Source organism: Colias philodice, chromosome 9 (assembly GCF_061535455.1).
Source record: "Colias philodice isolate Cphi_HAF_F1 chromosome 9, ilColPhil1 Martin Lab GWU primary, whole genome shotgun sequence".
Taxonomy (NCBI): Eukaryota; Metazoa; Arthropoda; class Insecta; order Lepidoptera; family Pieridae; genus Colias; species Colias philodice.
The window spans coordinates 12,465-31,884 of record NC_143094.1 but is presented as its reverse complement, the minus strand read 5'-3'; the positions used below and the strand labels follow the sequence as shown (position 1 = coordinate 31,884).

At 45.4% G+C, this 19,420-nt stretch overlaps 3 protein-coding genes across 3 annotated transcripts; all 3 read right to left on the bottom strand.

The window, feature by feature from the left end:
- Positions 1-2,910: 2,910 nt before the first annotated feature.
- LOC149485519 (uncharacterized) lies at positions 2,911-4,403 on the bottom strand. Its single transcript, XM_089698767.1, has one exon. The coding sequence runs from the start codon at positions 4,380-4,382 to the stop codon at positions 3,102-3,104; it is 1,281 nt and encodes a 426-aa protein (XP_089554893.1). The 5' UTR covers positions 4,383-4,403; the 3' UTR covers positions 2,911-3,101.
- Positions 4,404-7,887: 3,484 nt separating this feature from the next.
- Positions 7,888-9,841, bottom strand: LOC149485518 (uncharacterized). Its single transcript, XM_089698765.1, has one exon. It carries the CDS (start codon positions 9,723-9,725, stop codon positions 8,304-8,306), a length of 1,422 nt encoding a protein of 473 aa, XP_089554891.1. The 5' UTR covers positions 9,726-9,841; the 3' UTR covers positions 7,888-8,303.
- Positions 9,842-11,982: 2,141 nt separating this feature from the next.
- Positions 11,983-13,289, bottom strand: LOC149485517 (uncharacterized). The gene has a single exon (XM_089698768.1). The coding sequence runs from the start codon at positions 13,261-13,263 to the stop codon at positions 11,983-11,985; it is 1,281 nt and encodes a 426-aa protein (XP_089554894.1). The 5' UTR covers positions 13,264-13,289.
- Between the last annotated feature and the right edge of the window lie 6,131 nt (positions 13,290-19,420).

Sequence of the window (19,420 nt, the reverse complement as noted above, 5' to 3'; positions counted from 1 at the left end):
GAAGCAGCTTTTCGGAGGGCCGCCCTTGTTTGCACAGCAAGGGGTGGGGGGAACCGAGTGTGACTGCCTGGAGGGCCGATCTGGAGTCGCTGAAGATGCCGACCTTCGACACTCCACTCTTGCAGGCTCTAATTACTGCTCTTTGGAGCGCTAGGAGTTCGGCCTGGTAGACGGTGCAATACGGCGGCAAAGCAAGCTTGACGGCCTTCGTCTCGGCCTCCCCCTCCCATACGGAAAGGGCGGCTCCGACTCGACCCTCAATCTTGCTGCCGTCCGTGTAGATCCTATGTACGTGGCAATTAGCCACGTCGGAATACGAGTCCTCGTCCACCAGCCCGAACCCCAGCCCTTCCTGCTCTGCCGGATGTGGGTCCTCAATCGCCGGAGCCATTCTTTCCACCTCCCTGTCTCCCAACGCTGGGTGCGACACCCCCTTCTTGATCCCATATAATCTCGAGACTTCGAGAATTCTGAGGTCAAGGGGGAGTATCCCAGCCAACAGCATAGCTGAGTTCAGGGAGACGGTCCGATATGCTCGGCAGATCTTTTGGGCGAAGCCCCGTTGTACGGTGTTCAGCCTTTTTTGGACCCCCATCTTTTCCACGGTGGGTGCCCACGCTGCCGATGCATACATAATAGTCGGTTCGATAACAGCTACATAAATAGTTCTAATAATATCTGGGCTAAGTCCCCAACCAACTCTGGCTGCCCTAGCCAAGAGTTTATACCGGGCTATTGCCTTTTGGCATACAGCCCCGACGTGGGCGTTAAAGGTGAGGCCGCTGTCTATTGTTAGGCCCAATATTTTTATATGGTCAAAATATTTTATTTCCACATTCCCCATAGCGAGCCGTGGCACGTCATATTTTAATCTCCTCGTGGAAAGGAGGGCACAAGTTTTATGCGGTGCAAATTTTAGTTTGTTTTCCTTTCCCCATTCATCTATTGCATTTAAGACACGGTTAGCTTCCATTTCAATTTCAAGGGCCGTATCACCCTCAAAGACCAACACAATGTCGTCGGCGAACGCCTGACAGAATACTCCCATCTCCTCTAACATCCATAGCAGAGGGTCCAGCAAGAGGTTCCACAGGATTGGTCCACCTATGGATCCCTGCACGCACCCCTTGCTGGTCCCCCTACTCACTTCCACGCCCGCATATCTAACTTTCACTCCCCTTTCACTCAGGTAGCTGCTGATCACCCGCCTCACGTTCCCCGGGCACCCAACTTCAGCCAACCGCACCTTTATGGCTGGCCACCAGGCGCTGTCGAAGGCTCCCTCTATGTCCAGCGATACCACAACAGAAATCTTCTTCTCCTCCCTCATATTTCTGATGTGGTTCACTAGTCTATAGAGGGCGTCCTCGGTGCTCCTCTGTGGCATAAAGCCATACTGGTGGGGGCTTATTTTGGGCAACAGGTAAAACCTGAGTCGGCCGACCAGCATCTTTTCGAAGATTTTGCCGAGCACAGGTAAGAGGCCGATCGGTCGATAGGCTTTCGGTACCCGATATGATTCCTTGCCCGGCTTTCGCAGTATAACCACGGTCGCCCACTTCCACTGTGCGGGGAAGTAGGCGGCAGAGAGGCATCTGTTGAGCAAGGCAAGGAACCATCCCGGGTTACAATCCACAGCGTGCTGACAGATGTCGGCCGTGAGGCCATCCGCCCCGGGGGCCTTCTTGGGGTTGAAGGACCTAACGGCTCTCTTCAACTCCTCCATGATGAAAGGAGGGTCATCCGGGCCCGCCGGTGGTTCGGTGTCCAAGGACTCCGCACACCCGCGCACCCGACGATGTCCCTCACTTTCACCACTTTCCTGGTCCTCGGGGTAGAAGGTCTCCGCCAACAGTTCTGCCGAGCTCTGGGCATCGAGGGTCTTACCGCCCCTCGAAAGGGGCAGATCCTCCTCTCTCCCTGTGGCTCTATTAAGCACCCTGTAGATGCCCTCCCAGACCCCCTCCCTATCCTGTTTCCGGCAAAACTCCTTCCAACTCTTCTCTTGCGCTTCTTTCACTGCCTTTTCATACATCTCTCTTTCTTCCAGGTACAATCCAACCACGCGGTCTCTGCGATCAGGTGCTGCGTTTCGGATCCTGCGTCTCCTCGTGGCCACCTGCTTCTTCATCTGCGCGAGCTCATCATTCCACCACGACAAGGTGAATTTCTGTGTGTGTTTTTTGGTCGGCATTGTGTCTCTGCATGTCTGTGTGATTGCTTCAGTGTATCTGTCTATTGCGTCATCTATTTGTTGTGTGCTGTGTATTGTGTCTATGTCTTGTACAGTTAATTGTCTGTCCGACATCAGCTGGGTCAGTTTCTCATGAAACTGAGTCCAGTTTGCCTTGTGTGTGTTAAATATGCGTGTAGTTCGTATTATGTTCGTGCCTGTGGATTTATGTTGTCTGATGCCGAAGGATATGCCGTTGTGGTCCGAGCTCGTGAGACTCTCCTCAACCCTCCAGTTGTCCACTCGGTTCAGCAGATCGTCGGAGCACGCTGTCACATCCACGTAGCTAGAGTACCTTTTCCCACCTCTAATGGTATCGAACGTAGGGATGTCCCCGGTGTTGAGTATGTGCATTCCCATTTCTTCCAGTACAGCAGACACATCTCTTCCTCGCGAGTCTTCCATTTCGCCACCCCACCACGGGCTTTTTGCGTTCGCATCGCCTCCCAGGACCATCCTATGGATACCCAGCTCACTCCCTATCCGCCTAAGATGGTCCAGGTAGAGCCCCACTGGTTTATCGGGCTCGAAGTAGAAGGACACTACAATCATCTCCCAGGCTTTGGTTCTGAGAGTGGCCACAACGATGTTGTTACTGCTAAGGCGTGTATGTAGTTCGACATCCAGTGTGTCGTCGAGTACTACAATACACGCCTTTACTGCTCCACCACCTTCCCCTTCGCTCTGGAAGATCCTCACTCCATTGTATGTCCTCATACTTTTCGCCCCACCAACGTAGGGCTCTTGCAGCAATGCTACGCATGCCTTACGCTTGGTGGCTTCGAGCAGTAGCTCCCGTGTGGCGATTTGGCTCCGCTGGAGATTGGCCTGCAGCATTCGGTACTGGAAGGACTCACCTTGGGCAACCTTAGCAATACGCTACCGCCGATCTGGCCAGAGCATCCCACCTCTTTCTTTCCGTACACTCTCTGTCAAAGGCGCTGTGCTCTGCGCTGCCTTTCTTAGCCTTTATGCAGTTGATGCATTGAGGCACTTCTCCCCGCAGCCACTTGTCGCACTCGGTCTTCATGTGAGGACCGGCGCAGTGGCTGCATCGTTCCTTCTCCTCCCTACACATTCGTCTCGTATGCCCGTACCCAAGACAGCGCGAGCACTGCACTAACGGACTTTGATCCATCACTTTCACTCTACTTAGCCCTATATGGGCGTATCCTTCACTCGTGCATCTCTTCCATACCTGTGGACTCACCCTGGCCACTACGTGGTTCTGGAGGTGGTTCCTTGCTTTCATCACGTACGCTACTTCTACCTTTCTCTCTTCCCCCTTCAGGCCCTCAAGGATGCTTGCATTTTGATTACTGAATGCTGTGACGAAATCGTCAACTTCGCATTTCATTACATCCCTGAAGACTAGTAGAGGGCTCTTATTTTTTACATCTTCCACTACTAATCCCTCATTCTTTCTCAGCCTTTCCTTCACCTTGATTCTTTCTTCCTCATTCGCACAGCCGACGACCACCTTCCTGTTCTTCACCTTTCTTACCCTCTCTACTTTCACCCATCCGTCCTTTGCATCCACAGTCTTTCTGATCATTTCTAACACCTCATCACCCGTCTCTTGTTCGTCTTTGGATGACACCATGACCGAATGCAGGGCTCTTGCTTCGGGGAGTTTCTCTATGACTCCCTTCGAGACAACGCCCGCATAACTCGCCGTTTTGGCGACAGTCATGTTGCCCTCCAAAAGCGAGCTCAATTTGTCCATTTTATTTTCATTCTCCCGCATGCTTACTCTCATATCTTCCATTCTTGTCATCATCTCTTTCATACTTTCTTTCATTCCTTCACTTAGGTCCAGATTTCTCACCAATGCGTCGTCAACTACGCTGGGACCAGCATCGGATGGCGGGGGGGGATGTATAGGGTCCCCACTACGCCCTCCACTACCAGCCCTGGCATTGGTGAGTTCAAATTCAATCTCTTTTATTATTTCATACATCCTTTCTAGCGCCGTAATTACCCCGTCTTTTATATCAGTCTTTAAATTTCGGGACTCCCGCAGGTGGGCTTTCCCTTTCAGCAGAAGGGCTTTCCCTTCTGCAGTCCGACTTTTAGGTGTTGCAGGCTTCTTCACTGGTTCGGAGATAGTGAACGTGTCACTGGCACGCCTCTGGGGAGTGTGGATCATGATGTCTTAGGGGAGAAAAAAAAAAAAAAAAAAAAAAAAAAACCCCTGTCAATAATAATTATTCTTAACACTATTAGGTCTCCCAATAGGGGAGATACCTGTCAATAATTACAATTAAAAATTAATATCACAGATATAAATATAAGGTATAAAATATTAATATAAAAATATAATATAAAATATTAATAGGTCACTGATAGTTAAGAATGGTCAACTTAACACTATTAGGTCTCCCAATAGGGGAGATACCTGTCAATAATTACAATTAAAATAAATATCACAGATATAAATAAGATATAAAATAATAATATAAAAATATAATATAAAATAAAAATATAAAATATTAATAGGTCACTGATAGTTAAAAATTGTCAACTTAGCACTATTTAAAATATTAATAAAATATTAATATTAATACGTCCGTAATAATTACAATTGGTCAACAATTAGAAAAAAAAAAAAAAAACCCCTGTCAATAATAATTATTCTTAACACTATTAGGTCTCCCAATAGGGGAGATACCTGTCAATAATTACAATTAAAAATTAATATCACAGATATAAATATAAGGTATAAAATATTAATATAAAAATATAATATAAAATATTAATAGGTCACTGATAGTTAAGAATGGTCAACTTAACACTATTAGGTCTCCCAATAGGGGAGATACCTGTCAATAATTACAATTAAAATAAATATCACAGATATAAATAAGATATAAAATAATAATATAAAAATATAATATAAAATAAAAATATAAAATATTAATAGGTCACTGATAGTTAAAAATTGTCAACTTAGCACTATTTAAAATATTAATAAAATATTAATATTAATACGTCCGTAATAATTACAATTGGTCAACAATTAAAAAAAAAAAAAAAAAAAAAAAAAAAAAAAAAAAAAAAAAAAAAAAAAAAAAAAAAAAAAGTCAAGTCAATAAATGAGTCAATACTTATACTTAATCAGTCTCCCAATAGGGGAGGCACCTGTCAGTGATTACAATAAAATAAAATAAAAATGGAAATGAGCAGCAAATACTAATATGATATTAGTAATACCTAATAAGTATTATAGTCTATAGTTCAGTTTAAAAAGTCAATCTATAAGTTATACGATATTATTATCGTACGGTTCGACCTACTAAGCTAGCACTAGCTTACTAAAGCTAGCTAGTCAGTACTAACCACTCAAGTCAATAATTAATAATTATTATTTTTACTTAAGACTATCAGGTCTCCCAATAGGGGAGTCGCCTGTTTATGATGAATAGAAATAAATGAATGAAAGATAATAATATTATAAATAAAATTATTATAAATAATAATATTATAAATATATATATATTTGTGTTGTGTGGTATATGGTCCCTAAGCACTCAGTATATAATAACCTTAGTCTAACAGCTACACCAAAAATGATGTAGCTGGTCTATTATATAGCTACACTTACAATAATTTACTAATGTACAAATACAGACTATTACATTAAAAAGAAAACATTCATTTGCCACCACGTGTTTCTTGTTTTCGTTTTTGTTGACTCGTGACCTACTTAGATTTTTCTCTTAAAAAACGTTATGAGGAGTTAAGATAATTTATTATCTTTGTGCGGGAAGGTGTATGGAATATCCCAGCACTAATTTAAGTAGGAAACACGGTGGGGGGAAAGGAGAAAAGTATAGTTTTGGCGGAAGAAAGTTCCTACTTTAAGGTTAAAACACTCTTTGGTGTCTATCTTCGCCAATTTTCAACCGATTTCCCCGGGACAAAAACCACGGGCTTTGTTTTAATATGCCGCGTCTATTTACACTTGTATCTTTTCACCATGCACTGAGTTAAGGGGGATTGCCACCGCCCGGCTTGCCAAAAATTGTTTGTTTTACCTGATTTACGGGTCCTAGAAATCCCAAAATTTTCACAGGCACTCTTATCACTAATACCCACAACACCACAGTTCCGGTTCGCGAAGTCCCCGATATAAATCGGGACTTCCCAGCGACGCCGTACTTTTGTTAATTTAGTAAAAATTTCTTTTGGTTATAACTTTTCACAGGCTCACTCGATTTTAAAACGGTTTTCGCGTCCGTATCTGTTGTCCAAGCGCGCATCCACTGGTATACAACACTAGTGTGTAAGATGAAAAAATACCACTTTTGCAAAAAATAAACTCAGGAGCGATGCGATTTAGCTGTCAACGGACCGCGTTCGGGCAAATGACTGGTTAGGTTAGGTTAGGTTAGGTTAGGTTAGGTTAGGTTAGGTTAGGTTAGGTTAGGTTAGGTTAGGTTAGGTTAGGTTAGGTTAGGTTAGGTTAGGTTAGGTTAGGTTAGGTTAGGTTAGGTTAGGTTAGGTTAGGTTAGGTTAGGTTAGGTTAGGTTAGGTTAGGTTAGGTTAGGTTAGGTTAGGTTAGGTTAGGTTAGGTTAGGTTAGGTTAGGTTAGGTTAGGTTAGGTTAGGTTAGGTTAGGTTAGGTTAGGTTAGGTTAGGTTAGGTTAGGTTAGGTTAGGTTAGGTTAGGTTAGGTTAGGTTAGGTTAGGTTAGGTTAGGTTAGGTTAGGTTAGGTTAGGTTAGGTTAGGTTAGGTTAGGTTAGGTTAGGTTAGGTTAGGTTAGGTTAGGTTAGGTTAGGTTAGGTTAGGTTAGGTTAGGTTAGGTTAGGTTAGGTTAGGTTAGGTTAGGTTAGGTTAGGTTAGGTTAGGTTAGGTTAGGTTAGGTTAGGTTAGGTTAGGTTAGGTTAGGTTAGGTTAGGTTAGGTTAGGTTAGGTTAGGTTAGGTTAGGTTAGGTTAGGTTAGGTTAGGTTAGGTTAGGTTAGGTTAGGTTAGGTTAGGTTAGGTTAGGTTAGGTTAGGTTAGGTTAGGTTAGGTTAGGTTAGGTTAGGTTAGGTTAGGTTAGGTTAGGTTAGGTTAGGTTAGGTTAGGTTAGGTTAGGTTAGGTTAGGTTAGGTTAGGTTAGGTTAGGTTAGGTTAGGTTAGGTTAGGTTAGGTTAGGTTAGGTTAGGTTAGGTTAGGTTAGGTTAGGTTAGGTTAGGTTAGGTTAGGTTAGGTTAGGTTAGGTTAGGTTAGGTTAGGTTAGGTTAGGTTAGGTTAGGTTAGGTTAGGTTAGGTTAGGTTAGGTTAGGTTAGGTTAGGTTAGGTTAGGTTAGGTTAGGTTAGGTTAGGTTAGGTTAGGTTAGGTTAGGTTAGGTTAGGTTAGGTTAGGTTAGGTTAGGTTAGGTTAGGTTAGGTTAGGTTAGGTTAGGTTAGGTTAGGTTAGGTTAGGTTAGGTTAGGTTAGGTTAGGTTAGGTTAGGTTAGGTTAGGTTAGGTTAGGTTAGGTTAGGTTAGGTTAGGTTAGGTTAGGTTAGGTTAGGTTAGGTTAGGTTAGGTTAGGTTAGGTTAGGTTAGGTTAGGTTAGGTTAGGTTAGGTTAGGTTAGGTTAGGTTAGGTTAGGTTAGGTTAGGTTAGGTTAGGTTAGGTTAGGTTAGGTTAGGTTAGGTTAGGTTAGGTTAGGTTAGGTTAGGTTAGGTTAGGTTAGGTTAGGTTAGGTTAGGTTAGGTTAGGTTAGGTTAGGTTTTTTTTTTTTTTTTTTTTTTTTTTCTTGTTTTTTTTTTTTTTTTTTTTTTTTTTTTGGTTGTTAAAAGCACCCGCCATCGCAGGGTGTTGTCTGCTTTTTCTCTAGAGTATAGTCTAGAGACATTTATTTTCTTTAATCAATAATAAACACAATTTTCTTTATTTACAATATGGGCACATAATATTAAAATACAATAAAATTTTAAAATACGAATTTACAATATACAATAAAATTTTCAAAATAATAATAAAATACAATAATTAAAAGTCACTTTAAAATTAACAATTTAAACATTACAATAAAAATAAAACCAATACAAATAAATATACAAATTAACACGGCACAACAATAAAACTTAACCCTAACATCACAGCTTATCACAGTTTCTTTTGTTTACCACCCCAACAATGTACTTACAATATTCCAGGAATTCATTCCTCATTTTGTCCCCCAGGGCCGCGGGCAGATTCTCACCCGTCATCGCGATGCCCAATTTTTGCTCAATAACATATCTATCTCTTGCAAAAATCGGACACTCGAGCAACAGGTGAGAAACCGTCTCGTCGACTCCGGGCTGACACAGGCACGATGGATTCTCCTTCAGCTTGAATCTGTTCAAGTAGAAGGCGAATCCACCGTGTCCAGTCAGTGCTTGTGTGGTGTGGTGTGTGATGTCTATTTTCCGTACTATTTTGTATGCAGCAGCAGCGCTTGGGAAAAAGAGCTTCGTGCCTCCAGCCGTCTCCCCCACATCATATCTCCTGTCCCATTCCCCGATCGTATCCTGTCTCAGGATACGCTTGACGAATGAAACAGGACACAGATCGTAGTCGGGTTTCTTCTTCGACCCCAGAGCGGCCTCCTTGGCTAACTGGTCCACTCTTTCGTTCCCCCTTAGCCCTGCGTGCGCCTTGATCCAAAACAGAGCGACCTCCCGCCTCTGCGAAGCAGCTTTTCGGAGGGCCGCCCTTGTTTGCACAGCAAGGGGGTGGGGGGAACCGAGTGTGACTGCCTGGAGGGCCGATCTGGAGTCGCTGAAGATGCCGACCTTCGACACTCCACTCTTGCAGGCTCTAATTACTGCTCTTTGGAGCGCTAGGAGTTCGGCCTGGTAGACGGTGCAATACGGCGGCAAAGCAAGCTTGACGGCCTTCGTCTCGGCCTCCCCCTCCCATACGGAAAGGGCGGCTCCGACTCGACCCTCAATCTTGCTGCCGTCCGTGTAGATCCTATGTACGTGGCTATTAGCCACGTCGGAATACGAGTCCTCGTCCACCAGCCCGAACCCCAGCCCTTCCTGCTCTGCCGGATGTGGGTCCTCAATCGCCGGAGCCATTCTTTCCACCTCCCTGTCTCCCAACGCTGGGTGCGACACCCCCTTCTTGATCCCATATAATCTCGAGACTTCGAGTATTCTGAGGTCAAGGGGGAGTATCCCAGCCAACAGCATAGCTGAGTTCAGGGAGACGGTCCGATATGCTCTGCAGATTTTTTGGGCAAAACCCCGTTGCACGGTGTTCAGCCTTTTTTGGACCCCCATCTTTTCCACGGTGGGTGCCCACGCTGCCGATGCATACATAATAGTCGGTTCGATAACAGCTACATAAATAGTCCTAATAATATCTGGGCTAAGTCCCCAACCAACTCTGGCTGCCCTAGCCAAGAGTTTATACCGGGCTATTGCCTTTTGGCATACAGCCCCGACGTGGGCGTTAAAGGTGAGGCCGCTGTCTATTGTTAGGCCCAATATTTTTATATGGTCAAAATATTTTATTTCCACATTCCCCATAGCGAGCCGTGGCACGTCATATTTTAATCTCCTCGTGGAAAGGAGGGCACAAGTTTTATGCGGTGCAAATTTTAGTTTGTTTTCCTTTCCCCATTCATCTATTGCATTTAAGACACGGTTAGCTTCCGTTTCAATTTCAAGGGCCGTGTCACCCTCAAAGACCAACACAATGTCGTCGGCGAACGCTTGACAGAATACTTTCATCTCCTCTAGCATCCATAGCAGAGGGTCCAGCAAGAGGTTCCACAGGATTGGTCCACCTATGGATCCCTGCACGCACCCCTTGCTGGTCCCCCTACTCACTTCCACGCCCGCATATCTAACTTTCACCCCCCTTTCACTCAGGTAGCTGCTGATCACCCGCCTCACGTTCCCCGGGCACCCAACTTCAGCCAGCCGCACCTTTATGGCTGGCCACCAGGCGCTGTCGAAGGCTCCCTCTATGTCCAGCGATACCACAACAGAAATCTTCTTCTCCTCCCTCATATTTCTGATGTGGTTCACTAGTCTATAGAGGGCGTCCTCGGTGCTCCTCTGTGGCATAAAGCCATACTGGTGGGGGCTTATTTTGGGCAACAGGTAAAACCTGAGTCGGCCGACCAGCATCTTTTCGAAGATTTTGCCGAGAACAGGTAAGAGGCCGATCGGTCGATAGGCTTTCGGTACCCGATATGATTCCCTGCCCGGCTTTCGCAGTATAACCACGGTCGCCCACTTCCACTGTGCGGGGAAGTAGGCGGCAGAGAGGCATCTGTTGAGCAAGGCAAGGAACCATCCCGGGTTACAATCCACAGCGTGCTGACAGATGTCGGCCGTGAGGCCATCCGCCCCGGGGGCCTTCTTGGGGTTGAAGGACCTTACGGCTCTCTTCAACTCCTCCATGATGAAAGGAGGGTCATCCGGGCCCGCCGGTGGTTCGGTGTCCAAGGACTCCGCACACCTGCGCACCCGACGATGTCCCTCACTTTCACCACTTTCCTGGTCCTCGGGGTAGAAGGTCTCCGCCAACAGTTCTGCCGAGCTCCGGGCGTCGAGGGTCTCACCGCCCCTCGAAAGGGGCAGATCCTCCTCTCTCCCTGTGGCTCTATTAAGCACCCTGTAGATGCCCTCCCAGACCCCCTCCCTATCCTGTTTCCGGCAAAACTCCTTCCAACTCTTCTCTTGCGCTTCTTTCACTGCCTTTTCATACATCTCTCTTTCTTCCAGGTACAATCCAACCACGCGGTCTCTGCGATCAGGTGCTGCGTTTCGGATCCTGCGTCTCCTCGTGGCCACCTGCTTCTTCATCTGCGCGAGCTCATCATTCCACCACGACAGGGTGAATTTCTGTGTGTGTTTTTTGGTCGGCATTGTGTCTCTGCATGTCTGTGTGATTGCTTCAGTGTATCTGTCTATTGCGTCATCTATTTGTTGTGTGCTGTGTATTGTGTCTATGTCTTGTGTAGTTAATTGTCTGTCCGACATCAGCTGGGTCATTTTCTCATGAAACTGAGTCCAGTTTGCCTTGTGTGTGTTAAATATGCGTGTAGTTCGTATTATGTTCGTGCCTGTGGATTTATGTTGTCTGATGCCGAAGGATATGCCGTTGTGGTCCGAGCTCGTGAGACTCTCCTCAACCCTCCAGTTGTCCACTCGGTTCAGCAGATCGTCGGAGCACGCTGTCACATCCACGTAGCTAGAGTACCTTTTCCCACCTCTGATGGTATCGAACGTAGGGATGTCCCCGGTGTTGAGTATGTGCATTCCCATTTCTTCCAGTACAGCAGACACATCTCTTCCTCGCGAGTCTTCCACTTCGCCACCCCACCACGGGCTTTTTGCGTTCGCATCGCCTCCCAGGACCATCCTATGGATACCCAGCTCTCTCCCTATCCGCCTAAGATGGTCCAGGTAGAGCCCCACTGGTTTATCGGGCTCGAAGTAGAAGGACACTACAATCATCTCCCAGGCTTTGGTTCTGAGAGTGGCCACAACGATGTTGTTACTGCTAAGGCGTGTATGTAGTTCGACATCCAGTGTGTCGTCGAGTACTACAATACACGCCTTTACTGCTCCACCCCCTTCCCCTTCACTCTGGAAGATCCTCACTCCATTGTATGTCCTCATACTTTTCGCCCCACCAACGTAGGGCTCTTGCAGCAATGCTACGCATGCCTTACGCTTGGTGGCTTCGAGCAGTAGCTCCCGTGTGGCGATTTGGCTCCGCTGGAGATTGGCCTGCAGCATTCGGTACTGGAAGGACTCACCTTGGGCAACCTTAGCAATACGCTACCGCCGATCTGGCCAGAGCATCCCACCTCTTTCTTTCCGTACACTCTCTGTCAAAGGCGCTGTGCTCTGCGCTGCCTTTCTTAGCCTTTATGCAGTTGATGCATTGAGGCACTTCTCCCCGCAGCCACTTGTCGCACTCGGTCTTCATGTGAGGACCAGCGCAGTGGCTGCATCGTTCCTTCTCCTCCCTACACATTCGTCTCGTATGCCCGTACCCAAGACAGCGCGAGCACTGCACTAACGGACTTTGATCCATCACTTTCACTCTACTTAGCCCTATATGGGCGTATCCTTCACTCGTGCATCTCTTCCATACCTGTGGACTCACCCTGGCCACTACGTGGTTCTGGAGGTGGTTCCTTGCTTTCATCACGTACGCTACTTCTACCTTTCTCTCTTCCCCCTTCAGGCCCTCAAGGATGCTTGCATTTTGATTACTGAATGCTGTGACGAAATCGTCAACTTCGCATTTCATTACATCCCTGAAGACTAGTAGAGGGCTCTTATTTTTTACATCTTCCACTACTAATCCCTCATTCTTTCTCAGCCTTTCCTTCACCTTGATTCTTTCTTCCTCATTCGCACAGCCGACGACCACCTTCCTGTTCTTCACCTTTCTTACCCTCTCTACTTTCACCCATCCGTCCTTTGCATCCACAGTCTTTCTGATCATTTCTAACACCTCATCACCCGTCTCTTGTTCGTCTTTGGATGACACCATGACCGAATGCAGGGCTCTTGCTTCGGGGAGTTTCTCTATGACTCCCCTCGAGACAACGCCCGCATAACTCGCCGTTTTGGCGACAGTCATGTTGCCCTCCAAAAGCGAGCTCAATTTGTCCATTTTATTTTCATTCTCCCGCATGCTTACTCTCATCTCTTCCATTCTTGTCATCATCTCTTTCATACTTTCTTTCATTCCTTCACTTAGGTCCAGATTTCTCACCAATGCGTCGTCAACTACGCTGGGACCAGCATCGGATGGCGGGGGGGGATGTATAGGGTCCCCACTACGCCCTCCACTACCAGCCCTGGCATTGGTGAGTTCAAACTCCACCTCTTTTATTATTTCATACATCCTTTCTAGCGCCGTAACAACCCCATCCTTTATGTCTGTCTTTAAATTTCGAGACTCGCGCAGGTGGGCTTTCCCTTTCAGCAGAAGGGCTTTCCCTTCTGCAGTCCGACTTTTAGGTGTTGCAGGCTTCTTCACTGGTTCGGAGATAGTGAACGTGTCACTGGCACGCCTCTGGGGAGTGTGGATCATGATGACTTAGGGGAAAAAAAAAAAAAAAAAAAAAAAAAAAAAAAAAAAAAAAAAAAAAAAAAAAAACCCGGTCAATAATAATTATTCTTAACACTATTAGGTCTCCCAATAGGGGAGATACCTGTCACTAATTACAATTAAAATAAATATCACAGATATAAATATAAGATATAAAATAATAATATAAAAATATAATATAAAATATTAATAGGTCACTGATAGTTAAAAATTGTCAACTTAGCACTATTTAAAATATTAATAAAATATTAATATTAATACGTCCGTAATAATTACAATTGGTCAACAATAAAAAAAAAAAAAAAAAAAAAAAAAAAAAAAAAGTCAAGTCAATAAAAAAGTCAATACTTATACTTAATCAGTCTCCCAATAGGGGAGGCACCTGTCAGTGATTACAATAAAATAAAATAAAAATGGAAATGAGCAGCAAATACTAATATGATATTAGTAATACTTAATAAGTATTATAGTCTATAGTTCAGTTTAAAAAGTCAATCTATAAGTTATACGATATTATTATCGTACGGTTCGACCTACTAAGCTAGCACTAGCTTACTAAAGCTAGCTAGTCAGTACTAACCACTCAAGTCAATAATTAATAATTATTATTTTTACTTAAGACTATCAGGTCTCCCAATAGGGGAGTCGCCTGTTTATGATTTAAGATAGAATTAATATATAGATAAGATCAAAATGAATACATATATGGACAAATAATACATATGAATAAAAGATAATAATATTATAATATTATTGTGTTGTGTGATATAATATGGTCCCTAAGCACTCAGTATATAATGCCTTAGTCTAACAGCTACACCAAAAATGATGTAGCTGGTCTATTTTTACAAAATACTAATATACAAATACAAAATATAAATTAGGTTAAAAAGAAAACATTAATTCGCCACCACGTGTTTACTGTTTTGTTGATTGCACCCGTGACCTACTTAGATATTTCTCCCGAAATACGTTATGAGGAGTTAAGATAATTTATTATCTTTGTGCGGGAAGGTGTATGGAATATCCCAGCACTAATTTAAGTAGGAAACACGGTGGGGGGAAAGGAGAAAAGTATAGTTTTGGCGGAAGAAAGTTTCTACTTTTAGGTTAAAACACTCTTTGGTGTCTATCTTCGCCAATTTTCAACCGATTTCCCCGGGACAAAAACCACAACCTTTATTTTGATAAGACGCGTCTATTTGCACTTGTATCGTTTCACCATGCACTGAGTTAGGGAGGATTGCCACCGCCCGGCTTGCCGAAAATTGTTTGTTTTACCTTATGTATGGGTCCAAAAAATCCCAAAATTTTCACAGGCACTCGTATCACCAACACACACAACACTGCAGTTCCGGTTCGCGAAGTCCCCGATATAAATCGGGACTTCCCAGCGACGCCGTACTTTTTGTTGATTTCGTAAAAATTTCTTTTGGTGATAACTTTTTACTGGCTCGAGCGATTTTAAAACCGTTTTCGCGTCCGTATTGGCTGTTGAAACGCGCATCTACTGGTATATCACACTGGTGTGTAAGATGAAAAAATACCACTTTTACAGAAAATAAACTTAAGAGCGATGCGATTTCGCTGTCTACGGACCGCGTTCGGGCAAATGACTGGTTAGGTTAGGTTAGGTTAGGTTAGGTTAGGTTAGGTTAGGTTAGGTTAGGTTAGGTTAGGTTAGGTTAGGTTAGGTTAGGTTAGGTTAGGTTAGGTTAGGTTAGGTTAGGTTAGGTTAGGTTAGGTTAGGTTAGGTTAGGTTAGGTTAGGTTAGGTTAGGTTAGGTTAGGTTAGGTTAGGTTAGGTTAGGTTAGGTTAGGTTAGGTTAGGTTAGGTTAGGTTAGGTTAGGTTAGGTTAGGTTAGGTTAGGTTAGGTTAGGTTAGGTTAGGTTAGGTTAGGTTAGGTTAGGTTAGGTTAGGTTAGGTTAGGTTAGGTTAGGTTAGGTTAGGTTAGGTTAGGTTAGGTTAGGTTAGGTTAGGTTAGGTTAGGTTAGGTTAGGTTAGGTTAGGTTAGGTTAGGTTAGGTTAGGTTAGGTTAGGTTAGGTTAGGTTAGGTTAGGTTAGGTTAGGTTAGGTTAGGTTAGGTTAGGTTAGGTTAGGTTAGGTTAGGTTAGGTTAGGTTAGGTTAGGTTAGGTTAGGTTAGGTTAGGTTAGGTTAGGTTAGGTTAGGTTAGGTTAGGTTAGGTTAGGTTAGGTTAGGTTAGGTTAGGTTAGGTTAGGTTAGGTTAGGTTAGGTTAGGTTAGGTTAGGTTAGGTTAGGTTAGGTTAGGTTAGGTTAGGTTAGGTTAGGTTAGGTTAGGTTAGGTTAGGTTAGGTTAGGTTAGGTTAGGTTAGGTTAGGTTAGGTTAGGTTAGGTTAGGTTAGGTTAGGTTAGGTTAGGTTAGGTTAGGTTAGGTTAGGTTAGGTTAGGTTAGGTTAGGTTAGGTTAGGTTAGGTTAGGTTAGGTTAGGTTAGGTTAGGTTAGGTTAGGTTAGGTTAGGTTAGGTTAGGTTAGGTTAGGTTAGGTTAGGTTAGGTTAGGTTAGGTTAGGTTAGGTTAGGTTAGGTTTGGTTAGGTTAGGTTAGGTTAGGTTAGGTTAGGTTAGGTTAGGTTAGGTTAGGTTAGGTTAGGTTAGGTTAGGTTAGGTTAGGTTAGGTTAGGTTAGGTTAGGTTAGGTTTTTTTTTTAATAAAAGCACCCGCCATCGCAGGGTGTTGTCTGCTTTTTCTCTAGAGTATTGTCTAGAGACATTTATTTTCTTTAATCAAATAATAAACACAATTTTCTTTATTTACAATATGGGCACATAATATTAAAATACAATAAAATTTTAAAATACGAATTCACAATATACTATAAAATTTTCAAAATAATAATAAAATACAATAATTAAAAGTCACTTTAAAATTAACAATTTAAACATTACAATAAAAATAAAAACCAATACAAATAAATATACAAATTAACACGGCACAACAATAAAACTTAACCCTAACATCACAGCTTATCACAGTTTCGTTTGTTAACCACCCCAACAATGTATTTACAATATTCCAAGAATTCAGTTCTCGTATCATCCCCCAGGGCCGCAGGCAGATTCTCACCCGTCATCGCGATGCCCAATTTTTGCTCAATAACATATCTATCTCTTGCAAAAATCGGACACTCGAGCAACAGGTGAGAAACCGTCTCGTCGACTCCGGGCTGACACAGGCACGATGGATTCTCCTTCAGCTTGAATCTGTTCAAGTAGAAGGCGAATCCACCGTGTCCAGTCAGTACTTGTGTGGTGTGGTGTGTGATGTCTATTTTCCGAACTATTTTGTATGCAGCAGCAGCGCTTGGGAAAAAGAGCTTCGTGCCTCCAGCCGTCTCCCCCACATCATATCTCCTGTCCCATTCCCCGATCGTATCCTGTCTCAGGATACGCTTGACGAATGAAACAGGACACAGATCGTAGTCGGGTTTCTTCTTCGACCCCAGAGCGGCCTCCTTGGCTAACTGGTCCACTCTTTCGTTCCCCCTTAGCCCTGCGTGCGCCTTGATCCAAAACAGAGCGACCTCCCGCCTCTGCGAAGCAGCTTTTCGGAGGGCCGCCCTTGTTTGCACAGCAAGGGGGTGGGGGGAACCGAGTGTGACTGCCTGGAGGGCCGATCTGGAGTCGCTGAAGATGCCGACCTTCGACACTCCACTCTTGCAGGCTCTAATTACTGCTCTTTGGAGCGCTAGGAGTTCGGCCTGGTAGACGGTGCAATACGGCGGCAAAGCAAGCTTGACGGCCTTCGTCTCGGCCTCCCCCTCCCATACGGAAAGGGCGGCTCCGACTCGACCCTCAATCTTGCTGCCGTCCGTGTAGATCCTATGTACGTGGCTATTAGCCACGTCGGAATACGAGTCCTCGTCCACCAGCCCGAACCCCAGCCCTTCCTGCTCTGCCGGATGTGGGTCCTCAATCGCCGGAGCCATTCTTTCCACCTCCCTGTCTCCCAACGCTGGGTGCGACACCCCCTTCTTGATCCCATATAGTCTCGAGACTTCGAGAATTCTGAGGTCAAGGGGGAGTATCCCAGCCAACAGCATAGCTGAGTTCAGGGAGACGGTCCGATATGCTCGGCAGATCTTTTGGGCGAAGCCCCGTTGTACGGTGTTCAGCCTTTTTTGGACCCCCATCTTTTCCACGGTGGGTGCCCACGCTGCCGATGCATACATAATAGTCGGTTCGATAACAGCTACATAAATAGTTCTAATAATATCTGGGCTAAGTCCCCAACCAACTCTGGCTGCCCTAGCCAAGAGTTTATACCGGGCTATTGCCTTTTGGCATACAGCCCCGACGTGGGCGTTAAAGGTGAGGCCGCTGTCTATTGTTAGGCCCAATATTTTTATATGGTCAAAATATTTTATTTCCACATTCCCCATAGCGAGCCGTGGCACGTCATATTTTAATCTCCTCGTGGAAAGGAGGGCACAAGTTTTATGCGGTGCAAATTTTAGTTTGTTTTCCTTTCCCCATTCATCTATTGCATTTAAGACACGGTTAGCTTCCATTTCAATTTCAAGGGCCGTATCACCCTCAAAGACCAACACAATGTCGTCGGCGAACGCCTGACAGAATACTCCCATCTCCTCTAACATCCATAGCAGAGGGTCCAGCAAGAGGTTCCACAGGATTGGTCCACCTATGGATCCCTGCACGCACCCCTTGCTGGTCCCCCTACTCACTTCCACGCCCGCATATCTAACTTTCACTCCCCTTTCACTCAGGTAGCTGCTGATCACCCGCCTCACGTTCCCCGGGCACCCAACTTCAGCCAACCGCACCTTTATGGCTGGCCACCAGGCGCTGTCGAAGGCTCCCTCTATGTCCAGCGATACCACAACAGAAATCTTCTTCTCCTCCCTCATATTTCTGATGTGGTTCACTAGTCTATAGAGGGCGTCCTCGGTGCTCCTCTGTGGCATAAAGCCATACTGGTGGGGGCTTATTTTGGGCAACAGGTAAAACCTGAGTCGGCCGACCAGCATCTTTTCGAAGATTTTGCCGAGCACAGGTAAGAGGCCGATCGGTCGATAGGCTTTCGGTACCCGATATGATTCCTTGCCCGGCTTTCGCAGTATAACCACGGTCGCCCACTTCCACTGTGCGGGGAAGTAGGCGGCAGAGAGGCATCTGTTGAGCAAGGCAAGGAACCATCCCGGGTTACAATCCACAGCGTGCTGACAGATGTCGGCCGTGAGGCCATCCGCCCCGGGGGCCTTCTTGGGGTTGAAGGACCTAACGGCTCTCTTCAACTCCTCCATGATGAAAGGAGGGTCATCCGGGCCCGCCGGTGGTTCGGTGTCCAAGGACTCCGCACACCCGCGCACCCGACGATGTCCCTCACTTTCACCACTTTCCTGGTCCTCGGGGTAGAAGGTCTCCGCCAACAGTTCTGCCGAGCTCTGGGCATCGAGGGTCTTACCGCCCCTCGAAAGGGGCAGATCCTCCTCTCTCCCTGTGGCTCTATTAAGCACCCTGTAGATGCCCTCCCAGACCCCCTCCCTATCCTGTTTCCGGCAAAACTCCTTCCAACTCTTCTCTTGCGCTTCTTTCACTGCCTTTTCATACATCTCTCTTTCTTCCAGGTACAATCCAACCACGCGGTCTCTGCGATCAGGTGCTGCGTTTCGGATCCTGCGTCTCCTCGTGGCCACCTGCTTCTTCATCTGCGCGAGCTCATCATTCCACCACGACAAGGTGAATTTCTGTGTGTGTTTTTTGGTCGGCATTGTGTCTCTGCATGTCTGTGTGATTGCTTCAGTGTATCTGTCTATTGCGTCATCTATTTGTTGTGTGCTGTGTATTGTGTCTATGTCTTGTACAGTTAATTGTCTGTCCGACATCAGCTGGGTCAGTTTCTCATGAAACTGAGTCCAGTTTGCCTTGTGTGTGTTAAATATGCGTGTAGTTCGTATTATGTTCGTGCCTGTGGATTTATGTTGTCTGATGCCGAAGGATATGCCGTTGTGGTCCGAGCTCGTGAGACTCTCCTCAACCCTCCAGTTGTCCACTCGGTTCAGCAGATCGTCGGAGCACGCTGTCACATCCACGTAGCTAGAGTACCTTTTCCCACCTCTAATGGTATCGAACGTAGGGATGTCCCCGGTGTTGAGTATGTGCA

What these genes read in the sequence shown, in the direction of transcription:
- LOC149485519 (XM_089698767.1), bottom strand. Translation starts at nt 4,382, where the DNA reads ATGATCCACACTCCCCAGAGGCGTGCCAGTGACACGTTCACTATCTCC.
- LOC149485517 (XM_089698768.1), bottom strand. Translation starts at nt 13,263, where the DNA reads ATGATCCACACTCCCCAGAGGCGTGCCAGTGACACGTTCACTATCTCC.
- LOC149485518 (XM_089698765.1), bottom strand. Translation starts at nt 9,725, where the DNA reads ATGGGGAATGTGGAAATAAAATATTTTGACCATATAAAAATATTGGGC.